The 25,336-nt window shown below is 44.9% G+C and overlaps 1 protein-coding gene across 1 annotated transcript in view; it reads left to right on the forward strand.

The window, feature by feature from the left end:
- Positions 1 to 25,336, forward strand: part of SUZ12 (SUZ12 polycomb repressive complex 2 subunit) — a 2,970,550-nt gene that overhangs the window by 1,770,147 nt on the left and 1,175,067 nt on the right. The window contains exon 9 of the mRNA XM_044068039.1: positions 6,304 to 6,409. Within this exon, the coding sequence (XP_043923974.1) occupies positions 6,304 to 6,409 (106 nt within the window). The remainder of the gene's footprint in view (positions 1 to 6,303; positions 6,410 to 25,336) is intronic.

Consider the following 25,336-nt stretch of genomic DNA (forward strand, 5'->3'; position numbering starts at 1 on the left):
GGGAAAAATCTTCCACAGATTTAATTTTCAGAGGAAAGCCTGCTTTTTTTTCTGTCAGATGTTTTTTGCCAGGAAACTTAGTTTTTGGACTGTTGCTTCCTGCTAGGGGGATATGGTGTAAATGCTTTTGTGGGGGAAAAAAAAGTAAAATATTTATTTTTGACATTTTTCTTTAAGTCATTTGTAGGTTTTCTATGTTAGGACCCTGATATTTTGCTTGGAGGACTGTGGTTTTCTCATTTCTGAAACACCTTTTGGCTGCTTAACTGTTTACCAAATTTTTTCTGGATCTGCTGCCAGTTTTCATTGTTTCAGTCTCTGATGAACCTATAGATGTTACCAGTCTTCAGGGTTCTACCTTCCCTCTTCTGCAAAAAGAAGGGAGTTTGAGTGTTTGCATGTCATGCCTGCTTTGGTTGTACCTCAGCAGCTGATCAGTGAGACTGCTGTGGCTGATTTTTGTTCCTTGGGCCATTCATGTTGTCCCCAGTAGTCCCTGCAACCACTAAGGATTGCTGGATAGGTGTATCTTCTGTGGCTGTAGGGAATACCATCTGTGGGGAAGGGAGAGCCATTCTTGTTAATCTTGGGGGAAGGGGCTAGTGGAATACCACATAACTGGGAAAATGAGTCTGAGCCTTGGGTGAACATCTGTTTTTGGCTTGATCTTTTTCCAGGTAGTCTCCGAAGAAAAGAAAAATAAAAGTTGTTGTTTGTCTTTCGGCTTTTCCCGGTTAGGGGTCGCCACAGCAGAACTCCAGTCCACTAATGATTGGCAGTTGTTTTTTATGGTGTTGAGTTGCCAGCCCGACGACCAACCTTCAACGAAGGCACGCCCATTCAACGCATGTCTTTCGAACGCCCACTCAACCGTGGGGAGGGCATGCAGACTCCACTCAGAAGGCACTCCCAACCCAAGCCGAGAATCGAACGGGAGAACCTCTTGCTGTGAGGCAACAACGCTACTGCTGCACCACCGCGGAAGTATATAATAAAAGTAAAAGATTTTTTCTCTTCTGTTTCTCTTTCTCTGGACAGGGAGGGTTTGCCTGCATTTAGTAACACATTAATTTCTGCTTCTACTGTTCGTTTTTTCTTTAGAAAAGGGATTTCTTCAATTTCTGATTATGAAATTCAGTCAGAAGCACAGGAATAGGGTGAAGTCTGAAGATTTTGATTTTTGGGAAAGTTGACACTTCAGAATTCCCTCCAGATCTTTCTTTTTCTGAAACTTTAGCTAAAATGAAAGAAGTTTAGTGGAATCAGAATGAAATTCCTAATGCTCAGCAAATATAGTATTGATGTATTACAGTTGTATATTTCTCAGTCAGGAACTTTTCCTTCTGTTTAGTCTGCTTTAGAGAATATTTTTCTCATGGTTTGCAGTTAACCTGACAATCGACCTCTTTCCGTTAGGAAGATGGATGCCACGTCAGAGGTGTCCCGTGTAACCTAATATTTGATTTGTAATCCTAAAGCTGACCTTGTGATTTCCGCAAAATGCTTCTGCCTGACAAGTTGCTAATACTAATCTGCCTTTGATAAGGATCGGAAAGATTCTGACAGATTTGAGAAGGAAGTTTATTTTCCTGCCGCTTTAGCATTCACAATTTTAAAATGACCAGATCGTATGTTAAAGCTTTTATTTCTGTCATTGGAGAAAGTGAAAAAAGTTTACTGCTAAAACCCACTCTTTGGAGACAGAAAGTTCTTTGAATGCTGCTCCTTGTGCCTGCTCCTCATAGTACTAAACTTGCTTTTCGGTGTTATGATGATGCTGTTATTGTCTGTAGGACTGTTACTTCTAGGTCAGTGATGAGACAATTTGCTTTGTTACATTCTCAAAATCATCTTGATGTTAAAGCAGAAATTTTAAATTCTCCCATGGACAGGAAAGTTCGTTTTGCCCCTCCTGCAGCTGAAGTGCTTAACATATTTGAAAGGAGATAGTTGATTCAAGGGATTACCAAATTTTTTAGCTTTTCTTTTTCAAAGCAAATAAAAACAAAAATCCTTCCTTCTCAGCTTCCTTTTTCAAAAAGCAATTTAAACAGGAGAGTGCAAATAAACATGATTTCAAAAAGCTGTGTCAAGGATTTTTCAAAAAGAAAGGGAAAGGCTTACAAAACTAAGGACAGTCATTTAAGTTAGAATGACTATTTGTTTCTTCAGGTTCCCTCATCCTCGTCCCTAGCAACTTTAGTGTTCATCTTCTGTAATTGGCACCACATTATTCCAGACAATTGGGATCTGATAGTCATTCAGCGGTGGTGCACTTGTCAGTGGGACTCCCTCCTTCCTTTCTAGGAGAACCCCCCTTTCCCAGTAAACCAGATAACCCTGTTTACTCCCCTTCTGGAACAAATGTTATCACATGGAGTTATAGACCCAGTGCCTACAGACCAGAGGGAGAAAGGGTTTTATTCAGGTATTTTTTTTTCTGGTGCCAAAGAAAGCAGAGACTTGGGGGTCTGTGCTAGATATCTCCTTTCAATCTTTTTGTAAAGGTCCTAACGTTCAAAATGTATATTCAGACCTTCTCACCTCTGGTCTCTTCACTAGCTTTCATGGTAATGCTGGATTTAAAAGATGCCTACTATCAAATACCCGTTGGCAAACAATCCAGACATATTTTAAGATTTTCTGTGTCTGGTTCACATTATATATTCCCTGTCTTAACCATTTGGACTGCCTTCTGCTCCGGAGAAATTTACTATCTGTCTTAGTCCAATTATTACTTATTGCTGGCTTCAAGGTATTCACATTTTTTATTTGGACAGTTGTGTTATTTGCAGACTTTTTTTCCAGTTGTCGAGCCCTTAGAAAGTGTTCAGAATCTTCTGTTTTCATGTGAACTTGGAGAAATCCTCTCTTATCCCATCTCACAGAATTGTTTTCCTGGTATGTCTGTTAGATTCTACCCTGGGAAGAGCTTTTCATTCAGATGAAGTAGATGGTCCAAACATTCTAACTTGAGTTTTTCCAATCAAAAACAGTGATATGATGGGCAATTTCTCAAGATCCTGGAGTACATAGCTCCCTAAGATTCTTACAATTGGCCTAGCCAGAATTCATTGAGACAGATTCCGTAGAATTGCATCTCTGGCTGGGACTCCACATCTTCACCCCTTATTTTTTCAGATACTTTGGGGTTTGTAAGCTGGGAGGTTTGTGGTGGTTAGACCAGTTTTCTCAGAATCTAGGTCTCCCAATGTCAGTTCTGCTTCCCCTTCAGTCTGTCTTAAATGCTTCAGACCTGGTATTGGGAGTAGTTTCAAAAGGGGTGAAAGTTCAAGGTTTGTGGAGCAAACAAGACAGACAAAAGCACATAAATGATGAAACAATGTTGGCGTTAGTAAATTCTTTGAAAACCTGGAATTCTCTCTGGTCTGCAGGACTTTTGCAAACTTTCACAGACAACATTACTATGATGTACATGAGCCAAACCTGGGGGGGGGGTGGCACCAGATCTTTACCCACTTTGCAGGCTTGCTTTAGTCTGGGAGGTAGCATCATGGCTCATTTTGACACATCAGGCTTAATGCATTCCAACAGAGCAAAACATTGTAGCTGACCAGGACAGATTCTCACGAATGGAAACTTCACCCTGGGCCCTTCCATTAACTGATCAGACTGTTTGGAACACCTCAGGTGGTGGGTATGTTTACCTCTTCTCAGAACAGACAGCTAAAGAAATTATTTTCCAGCATTCCTTGCAAACTGGGCTGGAAGTTAGATGCCTTCTCATTTCCATCGAAGGGAATTTTTCTGTATGCTTTTTCACCCTTTCCATGATACCCAAGAGTTCTAAAAATCTAGGACTCCCCCAGCGATTGTGATGATGACCACCTTTTGGCCTTGACAACAGTGGTTCTCCCTTTTATTTTGCAACTGGCCAAGGGCGTTTGCCACAGGCTTTCCCACAGACTAGATTTATTCAAACTACTAGACATGAGGTTTGTTTGACACACCTCAACTTAAACTTTTCAGCTGATTGACTGGATGATAGAATGTTATACCTGTTAGCTATCTGTCTTTTTTTTTTTTTTTGAGGATTTGCAGCAGATATTTAAGGAGACTCTATTCATTCTTTCTCTTCTGTCAAGTTAATTTTTTTGACCATCTCTGCTTGTCTGACCTTGGATCCTATACTTACTAACCCATCCGCAAGTCGAGCAGTTTTTAAAAAGGGGTTTTACGTATTTGTCCACCTGGAAAATAGATGGCTCCTCCTTGTGATCTTTTGCTTGAAAAGATTACTTTTTTTTTCTACTTGAACCACCTCATCAAGTTGAATTAACATTCTTAGCACGGAAAACTGTTTTACTCCTTGCTGTGACTTCATCTAGGAGAGTATCTGAGTTACAAGTGTGTATGGTGAGTCAACCCTATTTCATTTTCCAAAAGGACAGGGTTTCTTTGAGAACTAGTCTCTCCTCTATACCTGAAGTGGTCTGTGTATACCAGTCTAATGTCCCTGTTTTTTCCAATCCCAAGAACAAAGGAGAGGAAAATGTTCATACTTTGGATGTCCACATGCAACTCAAGCACTATCTAGACAAAACTTAGTCCTTTGGGGAAAGCTCATCAGCTGTTTCTCTCCTATTAAGGTAAGAACAAAGGATATCTATTATCAAAGCAGACTCTGTGTATGGTGGTTCCATCCTATCTTCTTTTGTTGTTTCCACCATAATAAGCCATTTTCAGATAGGGCTAGGGCCCATTCCACCAGGACTTTTTTGTGCGTGTGTCTTACTTGAAAGGGGTGGACTTGATGTATTCTAGGGGCAGCAACTTGGCGCTCTCTACATACTTTTACAAAGGACTACAAACTAGATTACTTTTCCAGGTCCAAAATGGGATTTGCTAGGACCATTCTCCAGGATCTCCTTGAGTCTTAATTTATTCCCACCTTCCTTTTTTAAGATATGATGATCTCATTCAGCCTAGGCTACTGCAGCAGGGATTTAATATTCTGATTGAGAGTAACTTGTTAAAGTTGTGCAAGTAAACTTACAATAACAGTAGGTGTTCTGATAGATCAATGTTGCAGTAGTTATACTCTCCTTCCAGGCCCCTTGTTTTTTTTATTATTGTTATTGATACAGAGGGGGTGTACATGCCATTGTGCTTATAGTTTACACTTGTGTTCCATTTTCTAACACCTTTTCCTTTCAGTGCTATTTCCTCACTTCTTGAGGGAAGAAAGCTGTGATGTTTTTGGAGTTCTGTGTTTTACAGGAACTCCTCTTGAACTACTTACACTCTGTGTGAGTGGAGGACATCTTTAAATTTTGAAAAGACTGGCATTTGGGAGTAGTACCAAACATTAGGTTTTTGCAACAGTGACCTATTAAAACATCTATAGTTATAAGTTTACTTGCACAACTGTACTCTCCATCATCTGAATGAGTGTTTGCCAAGCTTTGGGGGAATGGGAAATTGTGATGGCCATCAGACTTCTGCAGGCAAGAATCCCAGGAGTCACTACTGCAACAGTTAATGTACTTCAGTATTTATAATTGCAGTAAGTTCTTAAAACAGATGTCCTTTGTGATGACTCATACTTTACCAAACATTTTATTAGTGCATATGCATTGCATCATAATGTAGTGAATTAGTTTCAGGGCACCTGTGTAGCTTTAAATTGCTACTTGGGAGCATTACCTTGGAAGTACTTTATGAAGAAACTGGTGATTTAACACAAGCAAAATTTGTAGTTCTGTGTTTGTGATCTGTTTGCCATTTGAAAGTGCCATATCCTCTTCATGCCTATTTTTTGACAGCTGTTCCTCCCATTTTAGAAGTTTGCCTCTCCCAGAGTCACAGGCGGTGCTGCCTCTGCAGGTAAGGTGATCTGTCGATGAGTATGGTACATTCTTCAAGTATCTTTTTAGCTCATTCATTTTTTTGTTTGTTTTGTGATGTAGAGTAACTTACTAAAATATCTAAATATTCAACAAGTTATTCCTGAATAAGCCCTTTCCTGATTTTCAGGCGTTTGCTAGGCAAAGACTAAGAAGGGACTCTAGAAAAGTCACCCACGTGTTTGCTCCTTTTCTTTTTTAATGATGAGGTGTTCTGCAGTATCATGAAGACAGAGAAAAACACTAGACATAAATAATACTGGCATATGGACAAATTGTTAGGAAGCTGGCCACAGGGGGTTTGTATTTATTTGGGCACATCTATCTCCTATTGAAACACATAGACTTGGAAGTTAGTTTTGTACCTAAAACATTTACAACAGATTTAAGTGCAAAAGCTCTGTTTGTCTCTTCCTTTTCTGGTGTGTGAGTACAGACGGTTGCAGCTGCTTGATGGAGAATATGAAGTTGCCATGCAGGAAATGGAGGAATGCCCGGTAAGCAAGAAAAGGGCTACATGGGAAACTATTCTTGATGGAAAGGTATGACGCTTTATCTTGATTTATTAAATTTTATTTGTATGTTAGAATTTATGTTGATGATCTGCTATAGCTTTTAATTTCATTGTATTGTCATTTGTGATTGTTGAAGTGGGAGGATTGACCGACATTGGGTGAAATACAATAGTTAATGGTAATCACATTATCATTGCTGTAAGAATCCTAGTATGGTCTTTGTAACTAATGATTGACATCAGTTCCCTGGGCTTAACTTTTAAAAGTGAGATTTCTGTGTGTGAACTGGATGCGGTCTCAAGCCATAACATTTGGAAAAAGCTCTCTTTCAAAAAAAAAAAAAAAAACAAAAAGTCACAAACACTAATGGCAGAAGTGCAGGCCCAAACTAGTAACCAAACCAGAACTGTACAAACCTGGAGCAGTTTGAAGAACTCAGCAGACACAGAGTATGAACACCGAAGGATTTTATTAATACACACACACACACACACGCACGTGCGCACACACACACACACACACACACACACAAGAAAAACAGTTAGTGCTTTCATCCTATCATACAGGGTTTTATCAGAAGTGGTAAGTAAAAAGCTGACAGTACTTGTGTAACCTTATCTCATAACAAAATGCTGGTTTAAAGCTCCACAGCATGTGTTTTTAAAACAGTTTGTGAAAACTCTTACCAAAAATCCACAAATATCATCATACAGCAACCTACATTTACAACAAAATTGATTAAAAAAATGAACTTAATTTCCTCACATGAAAGTTTTGATAAAGTCACCTTAAAGGCATTTACAGCCACTATATCATGTTTATAAATATTAAGAAAATGCACAAAACTTGCAGTTTAGCCGCATGGATATGAAGATGGATGCTACTGAAGTTTAACCTGGATGGTATATAGGCATTTAACTTAAATTGCTATAATAATTCTTTATACTCCATGCCATGCAGAATTTTTTTTTTGCCATTGTCTGGCCTAATCTTACTGCCACTCACTCTGTGACTCAGATATGATGCCTCTGCAATACATACCTGAAACCCGTTGGCTTTCATAGTCAGGCTTGTCCTTTGCTGTCTGCACAACACCTTCCTGACTCATTGAACATGATGTAGCCATAACAGGGCATAGATAGCAACATTTATCAAGGTAATTAAGGGCATAATCTCCTGCTCCTACTAGACTGCCATCTGCCAGCCTTTGGAAAATTGCTAGGGCTTTCGTCATCACAAAAGGCATTTAGTAAAATTGTATAGTCCGAATGGAGTATTATGTGTTGTTTTCTCTTTGGCTGCAGGTGTATAGTAACTACCCGTAACCCTTGGTCAGATCTCTAGTGGTTAGCCTCACCCAGCTGCCATAAGACTTCATCTGTCCTGGACTTGGGGATAAGCATTTTACCCTGTATTACATTTTTAAGTGTTTTATAGTCCATACAAAATTTGGTGCCACAGTCTTTCTTTGGCACCAGCACATCTGGTGAGGCTAATGGACTGTTGGGCTTTTGAATTGTCCTATTTCCAATATATACTGCAGTTCCTTTCTCGGGTTTGCTCAACTATCTCACTTGTTCAGTAAAGGGCTTGTTTGCTTTGATTCTAAAGTCCACTGTCCCCACTGTGCTCTACATGGCGGTACCCCTTGGCTCAACAGTGAACATGTCTGCAAAGTCCTTTAGTACTGCTTAGTTGTCATGTACCTGTGTGGGAAGTATTTGCTGGAAAGGTCTTGTCTATTAAGATGTCAAACTAAGCCTCTTCAAAGAAATGTCACCACATCCCACCCTCCATTTCTCCTGCGTTGTACTGTAAGTACTGTATACCAGAGCCTGTCTGCCAAATTGGGCTTTCTCACATTAATAAATGGATAATAGGTAGAGTTGGTTCTTTTCCCTTTTACTTGGCAACTCTAGTGTGTTGTTAACATGACTCACCTTTTCCAGGCTGCCTGAAAAATGTTGGTGTCTTAAAGGAATAACGACCATCACTTGCTGCCCAACTGAATACTTTGGCTCTGGTTGTCATGTCATAGCAGATACTTTTATGCTATTGTGGCTCTACTGGGTGCTTCTTCACCATCCCTAAGCATTGTTCTGAAGATTAGGCCATACTCTACATTAGACTTATTTTAAGACTCACTCTTGCCTTCACACTCATCATGAGTAGGCCCCACCTTTATGACCATGTAGCTGCTTATAGGATGGAAACACTGAGTTCCTGTGGCACCTGCCCACATATAAAGAAAAGATGGTACAGGTACCTGTTTCTCTTTCTTTTGAAGTGGTCTGTAAATGACATTTACATTGTCTTCAGTTTGAATTTAATTCTCTCCAACTAGCCATTGGTCTGTGGATGGCAAGGGTAGTTTTGAAAAGCTGTTCACCATAACACTTCCACAGAAAGGCTAGCAGATCTGACATGAAGTTGATGCCTCTTTTTGTTAGTATGTACCAAGGAATTTCTACCCCTGCTGAAAATGTTTAGCAGAGCATTTACCACCTTTACTGCTTCAGTTGAATATGGCACCACCATCTTTGGGTATGTAGTGGTGTAATCCACCGCTACCAGGATGTTTATCTGTGGAGCTTAGGGTACTCTGAAGTCCCACAGTGTCCATACCTACCCTCAAAAATGGTTCCCCAGTAACAGACAAAGATGTCGAGACTGATTTGGCTTTGTTTCATACATTGCTAATATTTTGGCACTTCTCAGGGCTCTGTATCGTCTGTTGTAACATTGTGCAATACCAGACTAATAAATATTGTGCATAAGCATTTTCTTAATATGCTTTATGCACTTATGGTCTCCCAAAATAACACGGAATGTGGCCAGAACTTTCTTTTGGTAGGTTTTAGGTGTTGCCTACTATTGTATCACTTTTCTCTTTACTCCTTTTTCAAGGACCCATTCCACAACAGACATCCATCCCAGTATATGGACTGTCCCCTCCCCTTGAGTATCAGGAGTTTCCTATGCTAACTTCCTCAAGATGTTCTTCGTGTTTCACTGTTGCAGTCATCCCATTTGGGTTATCTGCCTGCAGGTAGCCCTCAGCCGGCCTGAATACCAGAGTCTTTGGATTTCTACGTCGGATGCTGTCGCTTCTTCCATGACGTCAGGTCATCAGGGGTATAAAACATGCAGCTGATGCCATTACATCAGTCTTACTTGCTGTGCGGTGCTCGAAGCAGAAGCAGTTCGCAAGTGCCCGTCGGCCATCTCCTGAAATTTTCGTTTTCGAGATTCAGACCCGAAGTCATCTAAAAAGATAACTACCCCATTGGGGATCCTTTTTCTTGCTCCACCCAATGTCAGTAAAAAAGTTAACAGTTGTCTTACCTGTGGAAAGCAAATACCTCATAGAGATTTTCATCTTGCTTCATCCCCTGTTTAGGCCCAGACCACAACGTCCCTCGCTGTTAGTTTTGTGCCTTGTTCAACGCCCAAACTATTCGTCGTTGGTCCTTTTTGCAGCCAATTATTTTCGTACTCTACGTACTCCAAAATAGCTTCGATAAGCCATCCGACTACCGATCTTCCAAAAAGAAATGTATGGATAAAGACAGAGACAGACTGCATAGGTCCAAAACTGCCGACGATGCATCCGTTAAGCTAGTCGCCAGTCCGCTGGTACTCATTGAGGTGCTTTCGCAGCCCCTGATACCCGCTACTTCAGATTTGCAGGCCTCTACTGAGACCCATTCGGAGTCTGGTATGCTACGAGATGCTTCTTCAACTATGGAACCTGTCGATGTCTCTACCTTCGATGGGTCCGGAGCCGCTGTGCAGGCACCGGCTTCTGAGGGTGTATTCAGGCCTACAGATATTCATATTAAACCGACGCCATCGTTTCCATCCAGAAGTTCCGAATTCCTGAGGCCAAAAACTTGCACTACGCCTAGAAAACAGACGACCAAACCGCAGGCTCACACCCATATGCCTCAAAAAGAAATGCTTAGAATGGCTGAAGACCTTATTACCTTAATTAGCGGAAGCCGGCCTTCCTCCTCCAGGAGACCTAGAACTGATTGTCTTTCTGATTATTCTGATCAGGAATCTGATATTTCTGCTCCTTCTGATTACCAGGATTTGCCCTTATCTACTTATGAGGATTCTGATGCAGAGGATTCCATTCCTCTGCTTCCCCTCCAGAAGATTTTTCTTTCGGTGAAACCTTGCATAGTCTTAGGGAGCATTTCCGCTGGGAATGCCAGGATTACTCTGAGTCCAAAAAGAGACTTGAGGAATTTTTACTCCTGCCTCAACACAGTCCTTCAGCTATCCCTCCTGTTCTGGACATTGTAGATGATGATTTCTTGGAATCTAGCCTTACCCCAGGCACTTTGCCTCCAGCTCCCAGAAAACCTGACCGGTACTACAGTGTACCTGACTCTAAAGTTCCTCTTCAAGAATCCTTCTGCAGATCCAGAGACCATTTCCCAAGGACCAAAAGGCATTAAGACTACCGCTGCCAAAAATCCTATCACTTCTGATAGAGATTCTAGAGACTTGGACAGATGGGGTAAGAAGGTATACACTTCTGCTACTTTGGCCGTTAAGGCTTTAAATTGCCAGTTTCATATGTTAAAGTATCAGCAACATATTATGGGACTTCTTAAACAGAAAATGATGTTCATTCCTGACTATGCTGAACGCACAGAATTGCTAGATTTAATGCATTCTGCAGAACAAGTTGGTAAACATACTTTACAATGTGGTTTTGATGCTTTAGAAGCATCTTGCAGGGCTGCTGTCACTGGTTCGGTGCATAGAAGGCATGTTTGGCTTAAGGAACAAAACTTGTCTGATCACGTTAAAGCAAAATTACTGGATGCTCCCTTAAACCAAGACTGCCGTTTGGCATTAAATTAGAAGTCCTCAAAAGGATAGAGGAAAAGCTAAATCTGTGCAATCTGTTAAAGATTTCTACAAGTACAGCCTCCAAGATTCAGTAGACATTGACCTTCAAAGAACTGGTCCTTTTCAGTCCCTTCCAGGTCTTCTCAGTCCAAACCCAGGAACAGCAGACCCACCTAGGCTACAGTCTCAGGCTACGCACAGATCTAAGTAGTGGGGGGATCCTACTTCCAAAGCAGGGAGTTAGTAAGCCACCCCCCTATGGAAAAATGGCACAATGACTTAGCCTTAACCCTTCCAAGCCCTGCTCAACTACCTGCTCCCTTAGGAGGAAAGCTCGCCCTGCATGCAAAAAACTGCATACTCATTACCCAGGACAAATGGGTTTTGAACATAGTTTCTCAAGGATACAGATTCCACTTCCACACACTACCAACCCCAAATGTTTGGCCAAACCTACCCCCAAATCAATGGGTGGAAGCCCTGCAGCAGGTTTTCTCGCTTCTCAGCAGGACTATTCAACCTGTCCCAGCAGAACAAAGGGGACAAGGTTTTTATTCGAGACTTTTTCTGGTACCCAGAAAAGACAACTCCTGGCATCCTATCCTGGACTTCTCTAATCTCAACACCTTTTTTGGTGCTTTCAAAATGCTATCTCTTAACAGCTTCTTCCTGTGCTAGCCAAGGATGCCTGGCTGCACATCCCAAGGATCCTGCAGGCAATACCTACTTTTCAGGGCGGGCTCCATGCACTTTCAGTTCTCTGCACTACCCTTTGGCTTATCTATTGCACCCAGAGTGTTCACAAAGTGTGTAGCTCCAGCCATTGCATTTTGCAGGCACAGAAGTATTCAAGTTTACCCATACTTGGACGATTGTCTGATTCAGACAGAAAGCCAGGACTTGCTATTACAACACCTGGCAATCGTAAAGAAACTTCTAACCTCACTGGGGTACACCATCAACGAAAAGAAATCTCACCTAGTACCCTGCCAACAGATTCTGTTCCTGAGAGCAAGCTTGAACACAACTTCCCAGATGGCATTCCTCACTCTGGAGAAACACGTTTATTTGACAACCTACTTCAAACTATTGGCCACAAAACCCCAGCTATCTGCAAGGAAAATACTGCAAGCTCTGGGTTTCATGGCGTCTTGCATTCTACTAATTCCATATGCAAGACTGCATATGAGGAAACTCCAGTGGTATCTAAAAAGCCTATGGTGTCAACATTCTCAGGACCTGGAAACAATGATTTCTATCATTCCTTGTATGAAGATAGAGTTCCTTTGGTGGGCAGAGGCCTGCTACCACAGCAAGGGACTCCCTTTCACTCTACCCTCTGCCGCCCAAGCCCTAACAACAGACAGCAGACTATGCATGCGGGGCTCACATGGCAGGGCAGTGCATTCAGGGCAAATGGAACCCGAGACAGATGCACCTGCATATCAATCAAAAAGAAATGTTAGCTGTACAAAAGGCTCTGACAGCCTTCAAAAAACGTTTTCTTCCAGGACAACTTTTGGTAAAGACAGAGACAGCACCACAGTTATGTGGTCCATAAACAAGCAGGGGGGAACCCACTCGTACCCTCTCTGCAGATTAGCCATGGCTCTTTGGAACATAGCCTTGAGCTACCAAGTACACCTACAAGCACAATTTCTGCCAGGCAAACTAAATTCACTGGCAGATGACTTGAGTAGAAATCTTAATGGACCCACACGAATGGAAACTAGAACCCAAAATATTCAACCTCTTGAGGAACAAATGGGGGGACTCCAGAGGGTAGACCTGTTTGTCTCTCCTCAGAACTGCCAGTTGAACAAATTCTGGACAAGAACTCCCCACAGTTAGGCTTGGAAAGTGAATGCCCTGTCCTTTACTTGGGAAAGCCTCTCGGTTTATGCCTTCCCCCTCTGCCTCTCCTCTCGAAGGTTCTATTAAAGATCAAACAGGACAAGCAAAGGAAAATACTGATTGCACCAGATTTTCTACACCAGCACTGGTACCCCCTCTTGCGCAGTATGACACTGCTACAACCAATGGCACCTGCTTCAGACCCCTTCCCTGCTGTCCCAGCAGGTAGGCCAGATTTTGCACCCTCAGCTTCAAACTCTGAACCTTGCAGCCTGGCTAGCTCCTTGAGCTGTCCTCTAGCATCCCTCAGTAAGCAGGTGCTGGATATCATTCTGGAGGCAAGGAGGCCTAGTACTAAAAAATCTTATGCTGAAATGTGGAGAATATGCTATTCCTGGAGCCAGGCTCAGGGGATGGGCACAACTGTGCCCAGCTTACCTCATATTCTAGAGTACTTAACATAAATGCTTCACAAGGGCCTATTCTTCTTGTCAATTAAAGTTCATGCCTCTGCCATTTCAGCACATTATAATACTGACCCACCCCTCTTCCCTCACCTGTTGCTAAAACAATTCCTTAGAGGGGCCAAAAATTTAAGACCCCCCTCCCCCAGGAGAGCTCCCACTCCAGCCTGAGACCTTAACTTTGTATTGGAAAAACTCATTCTTCCCCCCTTTGAGCCAGCTGCAACAGCAGAGTTGAAATTCCTTTCTTGGAAAACAGCCTTCCTTCTAGTCATCACTTCAGCAAGAAGAGTGTCTGAATTACAGGCCCTCAGGGTAGTGGAACCTTTCATTATCTTCCATGCGGACAGGGTTTCCCTTAGGACTAATCCTTCCTTTATGCCCAAGGTGGTGTCTGGTTTGGCCCTAAATCAGTCCATTCATTTGCCTACTTTTTTTCCCTAATCCACAAAACAAAGGGGAACAAATACTGCACTCTCTGGACACACACAACTTGGATTCTATTTGGACAGGACTAAGCCTCTCAGAAAATCTGAACAGCTGATGTTATGTGATCCTATCTCGCCTACATTCTGACTGATGGGTTCGGAGCCGATCCCTCGGCTCTGACTTGGCACGTTTATGCCAAAGAGCGAAGTCTCTTATTGGCTGAGCTTACTATATCCCAGGATGCACCACTACCAGTCCCCCAGATCTCGTTTGCCGCTAACAAGCGAAGACGTGGTCTCGAGCTTGGCTGAGCTAAGTAGTGTTTTTCACTTACTTTCCTGTCAGGAATTTCTTTAAAAATTCAACAAAAAGCTGTTTTAACAGCTATCTAGTGGTTTTGTGTATGAATGAGTATTTTTCCTTGGTAAAATATTGTGTAGTGACTGTGCATTGTCAGTCTAGAGGTCCCATCGGAGTTTAAGGGCCTTCCCCTGTCAGTTCGTTGTCTGGCTAATTCCCTATTATTTTTAGGGGTCTTGGATCCTTTACTTGTATTTTTGTATTGTGTTTAGTCCTTGTTTAAAAAAAAAAAAAAAAAAGAAGAGAGAAAGAAAATTTTCTGTGATAGTCAGTGTGTTTTTTGTGTTTTTTGGCTAGTTCACTGTATTTGATTGCCATAATGTCACAGGCTCCTAGGCCTTCAGGATTTAAAAAGTGCACTAAGTGCAGTTTTAAGATGTCGATCACAGACGACCACTCTCTCTGTGTGTACTGTTTGGGCGCCAAACATTTGCAGGAGTCCTGTAGTGTGTGTCGCGTGTTTTCCTCGAGGGTCCTCCAAGAGAGGAAAAATAAACTTATATTAAAAGGCCTTATTAAACCCTCATTTGAAGAGGCATTAGCTTCCTCTCCTTCTCCTGCTAAAAGAAAGGCGTCTGCTCCGACCAGTCCGTCGGAACCGACCGCCAAAAACATAGGCAGGCTTCTCCTTGGCTCCACGGACTTCGGAGCCGAGGCGAACGGTCTGCCTCGATGCCTCCAGCCTCGACTCCTCTGGGTTCGGAGCCGTTGTCTGGGGCATCGAGAGGCGGGTCATCTTCATCGGCTCCACTGATCTCGGAGCCGATGAAGGTTGTCCGCTCAGACACTTCCTCCTCGGCGCCGAAGCCCTCTTCGGCACCGATGGAAATTGGTTTGGATATTCCTTCGGCGCCGATAATTGTAGAATCGATTCGGAGCCGGTTTCCTAGTCCCTTGGAGCCGTTGGAGAGGCCTACTCGGACCCATTCGGTCTCTTCCAGGTCATCAAGGATGTCAGATTCGGACATAGACAGGGTGCTCCAAAGACTGTTCCAGTCCCCAGTCTTCCAGAAATTTGTTTCGGCTCCGACCCAATTGGCTTCGGAGCCGATAGCCCATTCCATTGCCATTCCTCCTCCGACCGCTTCGGCTCCGTCGGAGCAGGTGCTGATGGAGCCAGTAGAGATCCTGGGGTCGGCTCCGACCCTTACTCCAACCCCGGCCTTCGGGTCCGAGTTTAGCACACGGACTTCTTCGGCCGGACCCGGGGGTGACGTTTCGGGACCAATGCTGTCGGTTCCGAGCCTCCCTCTCGGTGCCGCCGCGGGACTTCCATCTGCTATCATGGCTCGGGATGGACCCTCCCAGGATTCTGGGGGTCCGGCTTTCAGAGCTATGAGGAGTGCCTTGGTCAAGTCTTCTTCGGCCATCTTTGCGGCTTTACCGGCACCTTTCCTGGGCATGGAGACTGGGTCTTTGGCAGTTCCCCTGTCTCTAGGCAGCGGAGCCCCGGGGCCTGAGGTTACCCCCACTGGGGGTTCCCTTCCTCCTGAGGGTTCTTCGGAGTTGTCTTCGGAGGAGCCCCCAAGGAAGAGATCGTGCAAGAGGAAGCACGTGGACTCCCCCGACGAGTCTATTACATCGGACACTGATCTTGATGATGCAGAGGGGTCCCCAAAGTCGTCCTCGGATGATGTCTCATTTGCAGACATTCTAGAGATCCTTAAGCAACGAGGCGGCTGGAATTCCAAACCCCCCTCCGCTGATGAGTCGGTGTTTCTCAAAGCCTTCGGGGCTCAGCCCTCCGCCTCCTGGGTGTCTCCGCCCTTCGAGCTCCTGGATTTGGTTTGTCGGAGGGCGTGGGAACATCCAGATACTGTGGAACCAGTGCCTTCTCGCCCTAACAAATTTTTGTCTGCTCCACCCGAGAAGGAGTTCTTAACGAAAGGCGAGGCTGTAGATGCCATGGTGGTGGCATCTGCTACCCAGCAGGACGTGGCAGAGGCTTCAACGTCCGTCCATCCTCCTAATAAGGAGTCTAGGAGCATGGACGATGGGAAGCGCACCCTGACTTCAGCGGCCTTTACTCTGAGGTCCCTGAATTATTTGGCACATTTCACCAGACTACAGAGGGACCTGGTCAAGGAGCTCTCAGACTCCCTCTCAGGTAACCTACCTGAGCAGCTAGCCCAGTCAGTTAGCTCTCAGTTGGCTATCCTCACCTCGATTTCTAACTCGTCCATGAGGCTCATTTCATATGCGGCCGAAGGGGCGGGCAGAGCGGCAGGCACAGGCGTGGCTCTACGGAGACAAGCCTGGCTCAGTTTGTGTCATTTCGCGGAGGCCTTCAAGTCTTCCTTTGCCGACGCTCCCTTTGATGGGTCCTCTTTGTTTGGACCCAAGGTAAAAGACACTCTTACCCGCTGTGAGCAAGAGGGAAAGACTTTATCTGCCGTAGAAGCACGTTATTCCACTCCCTTTCGGCCTTATCCCAAGGCTAAAAGAGGAGGGAAGATGTGGTTCCGTAAATCACAGAAATTCTTTCCTCAACAGCAGGAAGATTCCCTTCCAGAGGCAGAGGACGGGAAATTTTTCTGGGAGATGCCGTCCCAGAGGCGGCAGAGGCCCCGCAACACTGGAGACCGCGAGTCCTTTCGTGGCTCTTCAGCCTCCCACACTCCATGAGGGATTGCCCGGCTGTGCTGCTCCGGAGCCAGTCGGGTGCCGTTTTGCCAAGCACCTAAAAGCCTGGGAGTCTATTACTCAGGACAGATGGGTGCTTCGGATAATTGCCGGAGGTTACACCATTCCCTTCACACACTCACCCCCACCGTCCAAAAATCCCGGACCCACCACCCAGTCAAAGGGAAATTGCAGCCGTAGAAGCTTCAAAGCTGCTAGAAAAAGGAGTCATCCAACCGGTCCCCACAGACCAGATCGGTTCCGGAAACTACTCAAGGTTCTTTTTAGTGCCAAAAAAGACAGGGGACCTGAGACCCATTTTGGATCTCAGCAAACTAAACCAGTCCGTCATGAAGTCCAAATTCCGGATGGTCACTTTACAATCCATTCTCCCATTGTTGGAGAAAGATGTTTGGATGTGCTCCATAGATCTCAAGGACGCCTATTATCACATACCGATACATCAGGCGTCCAGGAGGTATCTGCGCTTCAGCCTGGGAGACAGTCATTTCCAATTTTGTGCACTGCCCTTTGGTCTCACCACAGCCCCAGGGTGTTCACCAAGTGTTTGGCAGTAGTGACTGCTCACCTGAGGAGTCTCGGATTCCAAGTGTTTCCCTATCTGGACGACTGGCTCCTGACTGCCACCACCAGGCATCTACTACTAGAGAACCTACAAGCCACCATCTCCCTGGGTGCTTCCCTGGGAATTACATTCAACTGGTCAAAGTCTGTCTTGCTGCCTTCTCAGCACATAAGATTCATAGGAGCAGAGATAGACTCAAAATTAATGCGAATCTTCCTTCCTACCGAAAGGATTCAAACATTACAAGGTCAAGTCCGAGCCCTGCTTCTAAGATCCAAAGCCCCAGCCAGGATGGTCTTGCAACTTTTAGGTTCAATGTCTGCCACGGTTCTCCTAGTTCCTCTGGCAAGATTGCACATGAGGATTCTTCAGTGGCTGTTATCAACACAATGGTCTTTTCAGGATCTCCCCCTCAATCATCACATACTGATTACAGAAACGTGCAAACGGGACCTCCTCTGGTGGCTTCTGACATCCAATCTGAATCAGGGAAGACCTTTTGTTATACCCCCTCCGGTGGCCACTTTGACAACGGATGCCTCCCAGACGGGGGCATTGTCTGGGCAGGTCAATTCAGGGTTCTTGGCTTCCAAACGAAACATTTCTCCATATCAATGTGTTGGAAATGAGGGCTGTACTTCTGTCCCTACAAGCCCTCCACAAATTTCTCCCTCAAGGCATTATCGCTATCCACACAGACAACATGTCGGTGGTCTGGTATCTAAACAAACAAGGAGGGACCAGATCTTACCCCTTTGCAGAGAGGCCATGAGGGTGTGGGAATGGGCAGTGGCTACCAACCGCTTCCTGGTAGCGACCCACATTCCAGGCAAATCCAATGTATTGGCAGACAGACTGAGCAGGACTATTCTCTCTCCTCACGAGTGGTCCCTGAGCAAACAGTAGCAGCTCAAATTTTCAAAAGATGGGGGATTCCGTGCTGCGACCTGTTTGCAACACCACAAAACACGAAGTGCAAAAGGTTCTTTTCCTTGACCCCCCGTCAAGGGAGGCAGCTCTGGATGCTCTAGTCCAACCTTGGCCAACAGGACTGCTTTATGCTTTCCCTCCGGTTCCACTCCTCCCCAAAGTCATCCAGAAAGCTTCCCAATTGGGGTCCACAATGATTCTAATTGCTCCGTACTGGCCTCGTCAGGTATGGTTCCCCTACCTACAGAAATATACTCTGGACGGTCCTTGGTTTTGGATCTAACTCGGACCTTCTGGTTCATCAGTCGGGACAACAGCACCAGTCCCTTCACACTTTGAAATTAACAGCTTGGCTCCTCCACTTCCAACTTTAGTCAGAAATCACACCTTGGACCCGGAAGTTATTCACATTTTATCTTCAGCCCACAAACCCACCACTAAGAAATTGTATCACAGTAAGTGGAAGAGGTTTGCTATCTGGGCTCAACTCAGAGGCTTAGACCCTATTACTGCCCCGATACCAGAGGTCTTGAAATTTTTGACATCCTTGTTTAATCAAGGATCTTCAGTCTCTACTATTAAAGTTCAGTTAGCAGCTATCTCCAAATTTCACGAATCCATAGACCCACCGTTGATGAGCAGCAGATTATGTAAAACTTTCATGAAAGGTGCTGTGCTTTTAAGACCCCAGTTTTTCATCCTGCCTCCGTGGGATCTTGATTTGGTACCGTGCCTTAACATCTTCTCCTTTTGAACCGGCTGCTACATGTGAGTTGAAATATCTGTCTTGGAAAACTGCCTTCTTAATTGCAATTACCTCTGCAAGAAGAGTTTCAGAACTTCAAGCCCTATCTATCAAACCACCGTACTTGATTTTTCACAAGGATAGAGTATCACTTAGACCTAATCCATCTTTTGTTCACAAAGTTTGTTCTAATCTCTGTCTCCAACAATCTCTAGAGCTACCAGTTTTCTTTCCAAAATTTTCAAACAAAGCGGAATACACCTTGCATACGTTGGATGTTCATAGGTAATTGCGCTTCTATCTAGACAGGACCCAACAAATTCGGAAAACAGATCAATTGTTTGTGTCCTTTTCAGATAATAAACTGGGTAAAACCATCACTAAAGCTACTATTGCCAAGTGGATTAGAGATTGCATAACTCAGGCTTATTCCTCTTCAAATAAGCAACTTACAACATCTGTCAAAGCTCACTCTACTAGAGCTATGGCTACCTCTATTGCATTTCATTCCAAGCTCGCTATTTCTGAGATTTGTGCTGCGGCTACTTGGTCCAATCCGCACACTTTCATTTCCCACTATAAATTGGATGTGGCATCTAAAGGGCGAGCATCATTTGGTTCCACGGTACTCAGGAGTGTTTTCCAGTGAGCCACCCAGGATATAGGTGCTAGGGACGCTGTCCCATCAGTCAGAATGTAGGCGAGATAGGATCACATAACATCTTTTAGTTATGTACTCACCATAACTTCAGATGTTTGGGATCCATCTCGCCTACATTCCTAATACCCACCCTCCTTCCCCCTGCCTTGGAGATCAGAAGAGATTGAACGGTTTGAGTTCTACTGTTTTTATCTTGTATCATCTGTCGATGTTATATAAGCAGTGCATGCGTGTGTGTGTGTATGCGGACAAACTAGATCTGGGGGACTGGTAGTGGTGCATCCTGGGATATAGTAAGCTCAGCCAATAAGAGACTTCGCTCTTTGGCATAAGCGTGCCGAGTCGGAGCCGAGGGATCGGCTCCGAACCCATCAGTTAGAATGTAGGCGAGATGGATCCCAAACATCTGAAGTTATGGTGAGTACATAACTAAAAGTTAGTTGGCTTTGCTGCAGGGGCAGAGGGGAAGGCCACTTCAAAGCAAACCATTTCCAAATGGATAGCCCATTGCTTTCATTTCTGCTACAAGCACCATAGAAAACCTACCCCACAAGGGGATAAGATCACATTCCACCAGGGCTGCATCTACCTCTGCGGCATTTCTCAGAGGAGTCCCTACCAGGGACATTCTAGAAGCTGCTACCTGGAGCTTTGTACATACCTTCACCAAGCATTACCACATGCCTATCTTTTCTAAATCCAGAGCTGGATTTGCCACTGCAGTCTTGTAGGGCTTAATAGCTGGCCCTAATGCTCTTTAACTTCCTCTTCCCTTCCGTAGCTTTGGGAATCATCCCAAGTGTGATGACTGCAACAGTGAAACACGAAGAACATAGTACAGTTGTGTACACTTAACATAAATGTAGATGTTCGAGGGTATTCACTGTTGCTGTCCTGGGTTACCCTCCCTCCAGCCACTTGACTTCTCTTAGCTCTACTTTTCCCTCTTGTTGGTATATTTATTTTTTCTTGTGTATTTGCTTTATGATGGGGGTGTACTATACCATATAATTGCTTCCTATTGTGGGGGCACCTGACATCTGGGGCAAGAAAAACTGATGTAATGGCGTCGGGTGCATGTTTTAAACTCCTGACAACCTGACGTCAGGGAAGAAGTGACAGCATCCGACGCAGAAATCCGAAGACTCTGGTATTCAGGCAGGCTGAGAGCTGCCTGCAGGTAGATAACCCAAATATGATGACTGCAACAGTGAATACACTGTAACATCTACATTTATGGTAAGTGTACACAACTGTACTTTCTGTAGAGCCAACTCTGAAAAATGAACCTGCATCAGTTCTAACTTGTAACTCTTCAGCTCCCTTTCAAAGTCAAATGTGGTACCTTCTGCCAGTGGTGCTGCACAGTTATGACTATTACCACTTTCTTGTCTTCTCTGAAGTAACCCCTTCCAAGGGTAGCCTTTTTCCCAGCTGCAATTCAATTCCTGGTTTATTGCTACTGACCATATAGTCATATTACCGGTCATGGTTGAAGGTGTGGTCCTCACCCTGGACTTCCCATCCATTGTCCTCATGTGTTTGCCTCCATGGCTTGCTGCATGCCGCAAAGGTTCTTTTGTCAGAGTGATTTCTTATAAGCATATTTGCATGGATAATCCACAACCATTGTCATCTGCTTTCTATCTTCCCTGCTTTTCCAGTCCAGGTAGATGCTAGCCAGAGGTACCTTAAAAAGTACCCCTTCCAATTCCCTAAATGCACTGGACTGTCCAAGAAAGTATTTCTCTTCTGACAACAGCATGCATTATATGGTTATCTTTGTTTTCCCTGGTTTTGGTAATGGTCCCCCCCCCCCACCAGGATTGGCTGTAGAGCTATGTAGTATTTTGCTGGAGCAGTAATTTTCCGACAACCCACTGCTCTTAAAGTGCTTCACCTCCTTTTGTCTTCCTAAGACCGTTGCTCACCAAAGTGTCTCAGTGGGCAGTGAAACAGTGCATCTGATATTGTTAATCCTTGTTCATTCCTTACGCATGGGTATCGGTTCCGACTTCGGAACCAAGCCAGCCATTTTCCAAGCTTGCATCAGCTTCAAACTCTCGAGCTAAACTTACCCACAATCCTCCTCTTCCTGTTACCTCAGATTTCGTTTGCCACATTGCCATTCAGTCGTGTCAAGCTACTTCTCTTGAGCGAAGTACAGTTATTTGTTGTTTAATAGTCTTTCAGATTACTTTCCTGTCAGAAAAGTTTATATTTCATTGTCTTACCCTATCGCATCTAGCTTACATATTTTCTTCAGGTTTTTCTGCTCTTTTCTTTACCCTTTTGCCGCGTGGTATTCTTTGTATACCATCATTGGTAAACCTTCCCTTTTGTTTCTCATACCTTCGGATATTCTTTTTTACTATTGCTGGTACCTTTTTCTATTAATTAATTTGCTATCATGGCAGATAAGAAAGGTAGTCTGGGGTTTAAGCTCTGTTCTGTTTGTGGACACAAACTACCTACTTCTGATGCACACATAGTGTGTTTATTGTTTGGGGGCGTCCCACTTGTATGTTGACCTGCCCTGTGCTATTTGCGAGAACTTTTCGAATAGAACCTTGTTGGAAAGGAAAAACAAGCGGTTACTGAAGGGATTTCTTAAATCTTCCTTTTCAGAGACTATTTCTGGGTCGGAGTCCTCATCCCCTCCTAGAGCACATAAGAAAATCTTGGATGTTCCTACCAAGGCTAAATCTTTGCCTTCGTCCCCGACTGGCTCACTCAGCCCCAGTGCTTTTGGTGCCGAAGCCTTCGGCTCCATTAGTGATCTCGGCTCCGTCTTCTTCTGCAGCCTTCACTGTATCGGCACTGAGGGGCTCCTCGGTTCAGACTATTATCACTGTATCGGCACCGACCGTTCAGTTGGCGCAGACCTTGACCACGTCGGCTGCAAGATCTTCCTCAGAACCAATGCCATTATTGTTGACTCCAGTTTTGTCGGTTCCAGCTTTGGTACAGACAACCATTTCGGCACCGATCCCTGTGTCGGTGCAGACCATGACCTCGGCACCGATGACTTCTTTGGTGCAGACACCCGTAGTCCAGTCTCTCTCGGCACCATTGTTCTCGGTGCGGCCAGGTGAGATGTGCACCGAGTTTGCCTCTTCGGTGGACAGGCCTGTTTCTCCCTCAGTCTCCGTGAGGTCCACTAGAAGCCTTTCTGAACATGTGTTGCATCTTGTGGATCAGGTGCTCTTGGCCAGAGGTATTCCACCCCTCAGGAACTATCCTTCCTTGGGAGGTGATCACCCGTCTCCAAAGAAAACTTCTTATTCTCCTCCTTCATTGCCTTTGAAGTCCATGGATTTAGCACAGTCTTCCCCTTCTGCAATCCAGTCCATGGATATAGCACAGTCTTCCCCTTCTGCGATCCACTTTATGGATCTCACTAAGGACTCGCAGTTGCCTTCATGGCAAGAAAGTTTTGCTATGACCCAGGATGTCAGTTGCGACACAGTTTGCTGCTCCACAGCCATCCAGGGACTCCGGGTTGGCAGGCTGAGCCTCTTAAAGGAGGGGGGGTGACCCCTGTCCTAGACACGCACTCCTCTTCAGGTGGACCAGCCTTCCAACTGATGCAGAAGGCTTTCGCTGCTGCTGGCGATACTGGACTGTGTCTATACCTCCGCCGCCCTCTGGTACACTGGTTTCACAAGTCACACCTAGCGGACACCGGGTGCTAGGGCTTCAGGACATATTCCTACAGGAATCCGCTTTTCCGCTGTTTTCTCCAGCTTCTCTCATTGAGGAGGTCCGCCGGAAAAGTTTGTGTGAGAGGAAGCACTTGGACACCACAGAGGTGTCCCTCATTGAAGAGACAGATTTTGATGAGGGGGAAGGATCCCCCCCAGGTCACCCTCTGAGGTATCCTTTGGTGATATCCTCGAAATCCTGAAACAGAGAGGTGACTGGCAGTCCTTTAATCCAACCGCTGAGGAATCTGTGTTCCTGCAGGCCTTTCGCACCCGGCCCCCTACCTCCTGGGTTACTCCACTTGCCGATGAACTTGTCCAGCTTATCGTGCAGCGTGCTTGGAAGGCTCCTGATACCGTCAAAGCTATCCCTCAGAGGCCACATAAGATTTTGTATCCTCCTGCGTCGGATCCTCATTGGTCCAAAGGTCTTCCTGTGGATGCTTTGGTGGTGGCGGCTGCAACAAAAAAGGATCTGGCAGAAGAAGAAAGCCAGACTGTCCAGCCACCTAACAGAGTGTCCCGGGCCCTAGACAGGATAGGGAAGCGCACCTTTGCTTCAGCGACCTTTACTATCACGTCCCTGAATTATATGGCACACTTTACCAGGCTTCAAAGGGATCCGATTTCTGAGCTCTCTGAAACCTTGGCTGGTGCCATGTCTGATGAGGTCCATGACAAAGTGGCATCTCAGGTGGCCACCATCGAATCATTGTCTAACTCCTCTATGCGACTGATAGCTCACGCATCAGAAGGAGCAGCTAGAGCAGCGGGTTCATCTGCAGTCTTGAGATGACACGCCTGGATGCGCTTTTGCAATTTCGCGGAACCCCTTAAAGCTTCCTTTCTTATTGCTTCAGTTGAGGCCTCCTCGTTGTTTGGGCCCAAAGTTAAAGGCACACTGGCCAGATGTGAACAGGACGGTAAGAACTTTTCTGCTGTAGGTAGGTGTCCATTATTTTTCCCCTCAACATGCTTTCTCCTGAAACCAAAAAAGTGGGAAGATATGGTTCAAGAAATCTCAGGGTCCTTTCCGTGATACACAGGCTGAGCTCTCCCCTAGAGTCAGAGCGGGAAACTCGCAGGGAAGACTCTTCTTTCAGGGCAGAGGGGGTCCACGTAACCAGGGTTCCAGGGATTCTTTCCCTGGTCAATCCTACCAGCGCTCCTGAAGAGCGGCCCAACTCCTTTCCTCTGGAGGTGGTTGGGGGACGTTTCTCCTTGTACCCTTCTGCCTGGCTAACCATCACCACCGATTCTTGGGTACGAAGGATTATAACCAGAGGCTATCATATCCCCTTCAATCTTTGTCCTGCCCCTTCAATAAACCTTCTCGACGTTCCACCGAGTCAAAGGGAAGAAGCACTAGAGATAGAAAAGCTGCTAAGAAAGAGAGTCATCCAAATAGTCCCTCCAGACCAGATAGGATCCGGATTCTACTCAAAACTATTTTTGGTGCTAAAGAAAACCGGGGACTGGAGACCAGTTTTGGATCTCCGTGTATTGAACAAGTTTGTGAGAGTACAAAAATTCCGGATGATCACAATACAGTCTACCCTGCTGCTTTTGGAAAAAGATGATTGGATGTGCTCGATAGATCTTCAAGATGTGTACTACCACATAAAATTGGACAGGCCATCAAGAAGATTTCTGCGCTTCCGTGCGGGAGCCAGTCACTACCAGTTCAGAGTACTGCCCTTCGGACTCTCTACAGCCCCCAGAGTGTTCACAAA

Source organism: Protopterus annectens, chromosome 4.part0 (genome assembly GCF_019279795.1).
Source record: "Protopterus annectens isolate FY-2018-M chromosome 4.part0, PAN1.0, whole genome shotgun sequence".
NCBI classification, from domain to species: domain Eukaryota; kingdom Metazoa; phylum Chordata; order Ceratodontiformes; family Protopteridae; genus Protopterus; species Protopterus annectens.